General features: G+C 40.7%; 1 protein-coding gene across 2 annotated transcripts in view; it reads left to right on the top strand.

Annotated features, from left to right (window-relative positions):
• ETV6 (ETS variant transcription factor 6) overlaps positions 1 to 10,330 on the top strand; it is a 128,689-nt gene that overhangs the window by 96,212 nt on the left and 22,147 nt on the right. For both annotated transcript variants that reach the window (XM_015628709.3, XM_015628710.3), the window contains exons 4-5: positions 1,847 to 1,981; positions 6,533 to 7,075. In XM_015628709.3, coding sequence (XP_015484195.1) covers positions 1,847 to 1,981; positions 6,533 to 7,075 — 678 coding nt within the window. The remainder of the gene's footprint in view (positions 1 to 1,846; positions 1,982 to 6,532; positions 7,076 to 10,330) is intronic.

Here is a 10,330-nt window from a genome sequence, read left to right as displayed (position 1 = left end):
TGCCTTTTTTCCTTTCTGCCTTTTTTCCTTTCTGTTTTTTTTTTTTTTTTTCTGCCTTTTTTTTTTTTTTTTAAATACTAGTACAGCACTTGGAGTGTAGAAATTAGCCCTGCTTGAAGCAAAAGGAGTATTGAAAGCAAGGACTGCAAAGAACACCTTTATGTATGTTGTCTGCAACTCCCCTTCCTGCCTGCAAATTATGCTCCTATTTTTCCCCTAGTATGCTGTGAGGACAGTTGAAATAAGCAGGATTAAAAATGTTTCTAGGCTAGAAATAGAGTGCTCCTAGAGAAGAGTCTCTGACTTGCAAAGGCTCACTTTATTCAGAAGGTTAAGCTGAATTTGGAACAAAATAACCTAGCTAAAGGCTTCCTCCCTTGCATTTTGTCTCTTCCTTCCTTCCAGGTATTCCCCACTGATAATAAACCTTGTGGAGGATATCTGAGTCAGTCCCTAAAAATTTAGATAACTGTAGGTAAAGGGTCATTGCCTCAGCATTTCCCAGAATTAACTGTACATGAAATTTAAGAACTGTGAAATAATATTTGCCACAGAGGCATTAAGTTTTTCCAGACTGAAGCCACACAAAAGCTGTACCATTTCCCCTCACGGTTAAAGCAGGAGAAGGGCATCCACTCCCACAGTCTTGCCAAGAAAGGAGCTGACAGCCCCACAGCTGTTCTGTTCAGGGCTGCCCAGGGAAGGGAGGCAGCAGAGGAGGGAGGGAGTACAAAATGTTTTTCACCATCTTAACATTGCTGCATCTGGGTGATGCAGAAGTCTCAGCTATTTCATTAGGTAAAAAAAAAAATGCAGACAGCTTTATGGATCTTTTCACTAGTCTGTCTGGCCAATCAAAAGAGGTACAAATTTCCTACCTTATTGCTTGGAGTGTTACAGCACTAGTTATTTATGATTATGCTACTGTTGTGTTCAGTGATGGAAATTATGTGGTAAAATCACTTTTTTAGACTTTCATGTAACTGGGTAATCAAGACTTCATTTTTAATTAGCTTTTCAGGTATTGCAGTCACCTTTTAAAAATGCCCTAAAGTCACTGCTGAGACAGTAAAAGCAGCCTAGATGTTAAAAATAAAGGAAGCTGAACTATGGAAAGCATTATGGCTTTAACTGTTTCACAATAAGAAATGCAAGTTGCCCACAAATTAGAATACTGGCAGTTTATAGAGATGAGGGATAAATGGTGCAAAAGCTTACAGACTCATAGGAAGAACTACTTAAAAAAACCCATGTTTGAGAAAACTCTCCCAGAAAGTCTAAGGTTTCCTAAGTGAAACTTCACTAACTTCCTTTTCAGATAATATGTAATTGTTGCAACCTGTTCCTCTGTAATATGAGCAGTGACAAGCAAAAGAGCAGGCAGAATGAAAAGTCAGGAGATTTCCTATCCTGTGATGTACAATTTCACTTTGAAATGTGCAACCAGTTACACCAGACCAAATGCATAAGTACCTTACATGTTTCATGTAGGTGTTGGAATAAGGTCATCCATACAAGATGTAATTTATAAAAGGCACAAAATAAGCAGTTCATCCACTGGTCTCCTGGATATTGTGGTGTTAGGTTCCATTAAGGAAAGATATAACAATTATAGTGCCAGGGAATGTCATTCTGTTTTGCCAGTCACATTCAGAGGTGTGATGTGCCTTTTTTTCCTTTCAGAGGAGAACTTTGCATACAGGTGGAATGCAGGATTTTACTGCTAACATTTTTGGGTCTGAAAATAGCACCCAGGAGCCATGAATTCCTGCATCAGATGGCTAAATGAGCCTTCTCATCAGTTATGTACATTTTCATTTCCTTTTTCCTGCTGTTTGTCTTCCAGGTGATGTTTTGTATGAACTCCTTCAGCATATCCTGAAGCAAAGGAAAGCTCGTATGCTCTTCACACCTTTCTTCCACCCTGGGAACTCTATACATGCTCAGCCAGAGGTCATATTGCACCAGAATCATGATGAAGGTAACTGTTTCATTCTTACAGGAGCTGCCATTACAGAGGCTAGTAGGAATTATGTCATTTTCTTGCTCCAAAGTTACTTAAATAAAGCTGTTCTCCTCCCTTTGTCTCCATAGCTTTGGAACAGTCAAATGGTCTAGTGAGTCAACAAGCCTTTCTCCATTTATCTTCTATTATTTTGTTCTGTTTCCAAAGCATCTATAAAAGCTATGTCAGATACAGATTAAAAAGCAGAACATTTTATTGACCCTATTGATTCATTTTCCTTACACCCAGTTAGATAGACAAAGTTGCTTTGTGGAGTTTTAGTATCCCGGAGATGCAGCTAAATGCAGTTGTTGGCAGAGGAAGGGAGGGCAGCCTCAGAGGGGAATGTCCAACTCCCAGTCACTTCAGCTGACAGTCTGTCAGAACACCATGCCAGAGTTCCTGGCACTGAGCTCATCACATTGCTCAGCTGTTGGGCTGGTTGAGCTACTCCTGGTGAGAGAAGTGGGCTTCTGCAGGTTTTCTCTCAGTTTTACTATCAGAATTACTTGCTTAGTTCTACTTGTGTGCAGACATACCATGACTGTCAGAGGTAATGAAAAAGAATAGTTAAGTTTGTGGAATTGCATATTTGGGCTTTTTCTACTACAAATTGGAAGTGTGCTTCTTTTCACTGGAAAATTGAGGTTTTAATTTCTTTAAAAATACACATACTGAAGTACTTCTTGGATTTCTTTGGTATATAACATAAATATAGAAAAATCTAAAATATAAAACTTTAACTTTTTCAGAGGTTCTTTCCATCAGATATAATTCATTTTTTTCAATTAAAATGAATTTGATTTTCAGTTTAAAAATCTAATAGAAAATAGTGTTACTCCTTTCTTGAGTAAACAGGAGAAGAGAATATGAACAAGTTAGGATGTCACCCTGGTCTCTGCTAACTGGAGAAAAGGAGTGCTAATTCTATTTCATATGAATCTATTTCAAGATTCAACATGGGGTTGCAAGAGAAGATTCAAGGGTGCTGTCTGACCTCTATAAGTTGCCTGTGGCCAGTCTGAGCTAGCCAGTCAAATGACACCAGCAAAACCCTGATACTAAGCCAACAGCAGGACAGCAGCAGGTGGAATAAGGACGCTCCAAAGTGTTTCCACACAGCTGTGTAAATATTCCAAGTTAGATGAGGTTGCTGCAGGTCAGGATGAGGTTCAGTTGGCAGAGTTGTGCAAGAGATGATTGCCTGCTGTATTCAGGCCATTAGTAAAATCTCAGTCTTTTCCTCAAGTTTGGCCTTCATCCACAAGTATCCCCATTCTAAATTTCAAACAGAATTACTAGCTGCTCTCTCAGACCCTCCTACAGTGGAGCACCTCCTACATCTAGAGCAGCTTTTACTAGAGAGGATTTCACTGTGATGATCACTTGGCCTTTCATGTGTGTCATTTAAAAATACGTCTTTTACAATCTAGTGATTAAGAAACAGCTTAGATTTTTTCATTACAATACTCTGGCTGTTCATAGTAACACTATTCTTGCTTAGAGAACTCTGTGCTATTACTTAAAACTCCTCTTTAAAATGACAAAAATTAGTTCTTGGTTTGCTGTGAGAGGAACTTCTAAATAAGTAAAAGAAACTACAGCTTGCCTCCCACAAGACTGAGCAATCAAAAAAAAATCTCTATTCCAGAAATTTACAGGCAGGTGAATTTGTTTATTTTGACATTACTTCTTCCTCCTGTTTCATGAAGTCACTTGGGAGAAACTAGCACAATTGAGTTTTCATTTTCCCTCAGCAAAATACAACTTACTTAGAATGAAAGCAAGGAGCAGAACTTAAACCTGGCTAACTCACAGACTGTGACAGAGGGGACAGGTTTTACTTTGGCACTATTTTGAGTGGTAAAACTTCACAGATGATGTATCTGTATTACAGTCTCTTTTTACTCCAGTGATCTTTCCCACTTTCTGGCTCTTTTGCCTATTTCCTAATGGATTATACTTATGATCCTGCTTTTAAATGCTTTCCATCTAGTGGTTTCTTACTAGGCTTAAACAAAGGGGGTTTGGCTGTTTGAAATCAACTGACTGCAGTTCAGGATGCTGGCTTGGAATGGGCTATGTTCCTGTAGAGGGATGAGCAATGGAAAGTGAATTACCTTAATCTCCAGTGGTCCTTCTGATGGAGCTTTGAGTCATTTGATGGGATGCTGTGCAGGAAGCTTACACTGTCATTCTCTGCACTGCTTTCGTGGGTAAGCAGAGAGTGCCAGTCTTTGGGACTGTCATGCCAGCAATTGTTCACTCCCAGAGTAAGTGCAGCCCCACCCATCCCTATATGGATAGGTCAGCAAATTTCCTGGGAGGTGAATTTCCTTTCACAGCTTTGTCATCAAGAAAAGAGTGTTGCTCATTTGGAATGAAGAGCTAGAGTGAATCTAATGCTGCCTGAAATGATATACCATATGTGCTCAACTTACAATCACCAGATGTGCCAAGGAATGAATGTGATGAGAATTTTATTCTGTTCAGGGTCATTTGTGGCCATCCTGCTTGGAGCTGAGCTGGAATTGTTTTATGGCAAAATGCATCTTTGGCCATGAGTGGATTCTTTTGTTAAGTACTTTAAGAAAAAGATCTTGAAGGAAAATGAACCACTGGTGTGTATCTGTTTGAGATGTTTCCTCTTCCTGCTTTTCCAAGAGTTCCTTGGTCTCTACTTTCTGTCTCCTCTGTCCAGGTTCAGTATCACCATGGTTTGGAAGCAGATAGGTAGGAGCACCTCTGTTTGGAGTTTGTCAGAGCCAGCTAATATTTGCAGAGAGCTTGGTGAAAAGCACAGAAGGGCATTCCTTTTTACTTTAAAGACAGTTGGTCACTTCAGCCAAGGCATTAAATAAATAGGACAAAAAACACAATATTCTGGTCTATTTACGGGCCAAGAATGCACACAGTGCATTTGAATATACAGTGATGGGGGTGGATGGTCTGTAGAAGATAGGATACTGAGTAAAATTTGGGAGTTGATTTTTTTTCTGTGTGGCAAAGAAAGGAGACTTTAAGGAAAGACGGCCACAGAGGTAGGTACAGTTGTAAATTTTTCCTCTTTGATCTTCATTTGGGCTATCCCACATTCACTGGCCAAATTGTATTTAAAACTGTTTGGGTTTAAGCAAGAGCAATATATAGCTCTGGAGTTTCATATCCTTCTGCTGTTCCATTGTGAGTATCTTGAACAGCCCTACAAATGCATGTTTCTTGTCTGGGACCACAGGTGTATTTAATAAGTTTTCTAGAGCAATGTAGATTCTGCCTAAAATTCCAGGTTTTCCTGTAGACTTTAGTGTTCTTGTGAAGACGCCATGTCACTGCCAGGCACTACATTTTCTCGGGACTTGAGCTTTTCCTGTTCAGGCCTTTCTCTGGGTATGTGCTTATCCATCTCCTGATGCCTGCCCGGGTTCCTGAGCAGCAGGAGCCCTTTAGTGTTCAGCTCAACAGGGTCTTCAAACAGGTATCACTGCCTTGGCAAGAGAGCAAGAGAATCATTTAATGTTCAGAGAAAATGGAGCGAACAAACAGGCAGCCTCAAATAGGCAGCTACTTCTTTCAGTTGTTGACACGTACCCAGAAATTTCCTTGCTATCACTCAAGGCTTTCAACAAACAGCACTGAAATTTGATCTTTGTTTTTCTGATAAAAACCTCTTAGTTACTGTGGCTCTGGTGCTTCTTTCCTCTTCCTCAGTAGTTTCCCAAGTCAAATTTGGTGACCTTAGCTAACCTGAAAGTTTGCAGTGGCAAAAATCTTAATTTTGTGAGAGGACTGTTAGTGGTTTATCTCTGCTACTTTTAAACATTGCAGCTGGGAAAGTGTGTTCATGCAAAAGTGGTGCTAGAAGTCCTCCTGCTGAAGACATGTAAGTGTTTATATGGGACAATCTATCAGTAGACACCACAGACTAAATTAAAGAAGATGAAAATCTTATGAAGATGTTACATGCTCTTAAAATCATGGCAGGGATAAAACATAGAATTTCATAAAGAGCTACCAGTAGGGTTTTTTTAAACAACCCAGTTCATGTTTCAGACTGAGTTGTTCTCTACTTTAAACCTGAGCCTCTACCATCTAAAACTTAATGCCTGGTGTTTTGCTGGAGACATTTTCCCTTTTTTTTCTTCCCCTTCTACCTTACAGCGCTCATCATAGTACTAAGAGGAACAGAGAGACATGAATGGTAGGAGATAAGTTTCCAAAAAATTGCACAGAAACACAGTACTGCTAAATCAGATCTTACTTTCTTCACATGTGTTCAGTCAGCTCCTCAAAATGGGATTTCTCTTGGTGCGTTTCCCAAGGAACTGTTGTTACATGGTGGTGGAGGGAGATTGTTTTCATTGTTTTCGTTCTGTGTGGAAATAATAACTATCTGTATTTATGCAGTACTTTTCTGGGCATCTGTAGGTCACACGAATAAAAAACATTTGCAAGCTGTCAGCAGTAGATCCTATACCTTGATCACAATATAGACAGTCTGTATTTTGGGGACTTTTTTTTTCTCCACAGATAGCTTTGTGCAGAGACCTTCGAGGCCATCCACAGAAGCAATCCACCACAACCCCCCAACCATTGAACTGTTGCATCGCTCACGGTCACCCATCACCAACAACCACCGTCCGTCACCAGACCCTGACCAGCGGCCACTGAAGTCCCCCATGGACAGCACCCTCCGCCACCTGGCCCTGGCCGACAGGGGGCCAGGGACAAGGCACCAGCATGAGAACAACCAGCAGGAGTCCTATCCTCTCTCAGTGTCCCCAATAGAAAACAACCACTGCCCGCCTCCTTCCGAGGTGCTCCAGAAGCCCTCCAGCCCTCGGCAGGAGAACACCAGGGTCATCCAACTGATGCCCAGCCCTATCATGCATCCTTTGATACTGAACCCCAGGCACTCCGATTTCAAACCACCGAGGTTGTCTGAGGATGGGCTGCACAGGGAGGTCAAGCCCATCAACCTGTCCCACCGAGAAGAGTTAGCTTATATGAACCACATCATGGTGTCTGTCTCCCCTCCCGAGGATCACACAATGCCAATCGGCAGGATAGCAGGTAAGAGATGTTCTCTAGGCTACACCAAAGTTGATTCTCTTCATTCTTAACTAACCATGCTTTGTTTTAAGAGTTTCTTCTTTCCTTTCACTACTCTGTGACATCAAGAGTTTACTGGCATTCTACAAGTTTCATTACATCTGTAGCTTAGGCAGGGCAGTATTAATAAACAAGTTTCATGACAGGTAAGCAGAGGTGCAGAATGACTTGCCTGTGACCACAGAATGTGTAATTAGTATTGAAATATTTGCATACTGACACTTGCTGCCTCTCCACCCACTAGCAATCCATTCATTTCCCGAGATACCTATCTCTGAAGCCTTGTTCTGCAAAGAGAGAGTTTTCCAAAAGTTCCATTCACATTAGTGTGCACTCCTATGGAAAGGAAGAAACCCTGTGTCAGTGGCCTTTGAAATAATGCAGTGTCAAGCCCATTATGAAGCTGGCAAGACTAACGAAATACCACCTCGGAGTCCTACTCTGTAGCCTTTCCTGGGCTTCTCACATCAGGACTGTCCCTTTTTACAGAAACAAGGTTGGCTTTGTCCCACACAAACCACAGGCATTGTCTCACTTTTGTTATCGTAAATAACTGACATCACAATAGCTGAATCAGGAAGCTGAGGTTACAGAAAATGTTTCTTGTACTCCAAAGGGAACTGTAAATAGGGAGAGGGGGAAGGGGAATCCAACCACTTCAGAAATGCACTGGATGCCCCAGTAACCAATTTCTTTTGAGAGATGTGCACACCACACCCAGAAAGATTCCATGCAATTGTGTCAGCAGTGACCTAATGTGATCCTCAGCTCCTGTGGGGTATTACACATGTCCACAGAGCTACAAACACCTTGTTCTTTTTAGTCCTTACATGCCTTAAATTTGTTGCAGTGCTGCCTCAGCTTTAATGAGAAAGATAATCTGTTTTCTTAAGATTTGCCACTTTAAATTCCAAAGATACATATCTTACCATCTAGTCAAGATCAAGCAAGGACCATGATCTAACTAACAGAAAGATGAGTTACAGAAGTTAATCTTCTGACATTTTTGCTTGGCTGAGATTTGTCTCTCTCCTTTTCATTTTTATTACCCACAAAATTCTCAGCAAGTTAATAAATAAAGTTATGGCAGAGAAAATACCCTACTGATCACATCACTGGAGATTTCCTTCCCACAAAGTGTTTTTTGGGACATAAGGCAGTTAATTTTTATTTTCCAGAAACATTCTCTGAGAATAAACCCTAGTCTGAAATAAAGGTAAGAAAAAATATGGAGAATATGTGGTGGTGTAATTTTTTTACTTTAAACTCAGGAGTTTTCTTACATAGTTGGGAATTTTTGGTATCTGCATGTTGTGCAGTGGTCCAGTGACACCAGCCCCAGTAATTCTCATGTCCTTTATATCCCTATGTTGTTTGCAGGGCAACAGAACCCAAGCCCATGAAAATATGGGCCTAACATAGTTGCTTGGCAAGTATGTGTAGCTATTCAAAATGTTGTCCAAAGGCTATATCTACAGACATAGGTGCTTTCACTTGCAAGCCCGTGGCTTTGCTGAGACCCACAAGCAAGGGTGGCATACCTGAAATAGCTGGTGAATAATTTCATGCCAGAAAAACCTGGAGTCTGTTCAAGCATTTGGTTCAGATGAAGGCAGTGTTTTACGGCCCAGGGTTGGGGAATTACCGAGCTCATGGTTAGATTGATTAGATTTCTGCTGATAAATTGGCCAGCGTACTTCCATCAGTGCCGAAGTCCTTTAATTGTAAAAGCTCACATGCCTCATTTGATGTACAGGCGCAAGCTACTGCTCCTCTGGTTGGATTGTAATGGCCCCTGAACTGTAGAGACACCCTCTAAAGAGCTTACATCTAATTTAAAGGTGATAAAAACTGGATTATTACCAAGTATTTAGACAGCCCATGCTTCATGCCTGAAGTCAACTTCACTGGAGCTGTTGAATTCGATGGCAGCATACTTAGGCAGTCAAGAAAGAAAGTACCTTTCTACCTGCTTGCCACTCATCTCACAGCTCTTAACAATAAGTGATTTCATTTATTTTTATGTCATCATAAATGTATTTTCTATCTATGTCCTTACCTTTACTGCCACAGTTGACATGGAGGTGCTTGACCAACCATGGTTGCCACTTCAGTGTGAGAGAGACCGTGAAAGGTTTGAGGACATGGCTCTTAAACTGCAAATGTACATCAATGCTGATATATTCTTTAAAGGAGTTTTTTAAGAAATCACAGGCATTGCTTCCATTTTCTTGATGAGGATGACTGATAGGTTGGGCAATGAAAAGAGTTACCAATAGTCCAGTGCCAGAGCTAAGTACTCAGTTGTTTACAGTGTGAAAAGAGCCTTGACTTCCTATGGCTTAACCACTTGCATGCAGGTGATTTTTTCAGGGGAGATAGTGATGAGGAGCTACTAGGGAAGCCTGGTAGGCTGCTGACTAAAACCTTAGGCTGTGCTCCAGAACATCTTCTCTTCCCAGCTCAGATGTTTTATATTGTAGAAAGAATTTACCCTCAACTTAAGACACCTCACAGCCTCATTAATCTGTTCACTTGTAGATTGAGTGTGTTTTTAAATGCAGCATGCAATTAGTTGCTGGTGAGAAAGAAAACAGTGTTTTTGCTTGCTGCTCTACACAAATTCTCTCTTTTCAGGAGGTCAATCAATACAGTGCTGGACTTTCTGTCAGACAAAACAATGACCTCTACTCACTGGCTGACTAATCTTTCCTACGTTTTTATGTAATACCATTTTTCAAAATATTAATTTTACTGGTAAAGCATTTTCCCTTTTACAGCAAAGGATTTCAAGTTGAAGGTCTTATTATCTTTTCATGTTAGGCCATTTAACACTTTTCTAGCAAAGCCAGAGGCATAAAGTATCTTTATATTACTCATTAAGGTCACATATATTATTCATCATTGGCTAGAGTTGATTTTGAAAATTATGGTTAGCTATCTTCTCAACACAATGTGCACAAGTGTCATGGGGTAGCTTTACCTTTAACACAGCTTGGAAAGAGGGGAAGTTGAAGCTGCTGGTGGCTGATGGGAGTTTTTCCTCCTGACCAATTATCAGTAATTTCCAAGAATTGACAGCAGATCTGACCATTAAAAAGTGAATTCAACTTGTAAACACCTCCTTAAGAAGTACAGACAGAGTTCTCTTGCTCTCTTTGATTTCCGGCCTTTGCAAGGTAACAAGGCTCTGTTTTGGCCTCTTCCCACCCCCCC

This window comes from Parus major, chromosome 1A, assembly GCF_001522545.3.
Source record: "Parus major isolate Abel chromosome 1A, Parus_major1.1, whole genome shotgun sequence".
NCBI classification, from domain to species: domain Eukaryota; kingdom Metazoa; phylum Chordata; class Aves; order Passeriformes; family Paridae; genus Parus; species Parus major.
The sequence above is the reverse complement of the archived record's forward strand: the minus strand, read 5'-3'. Positions and strand labels throughout refer to the sequence as shown.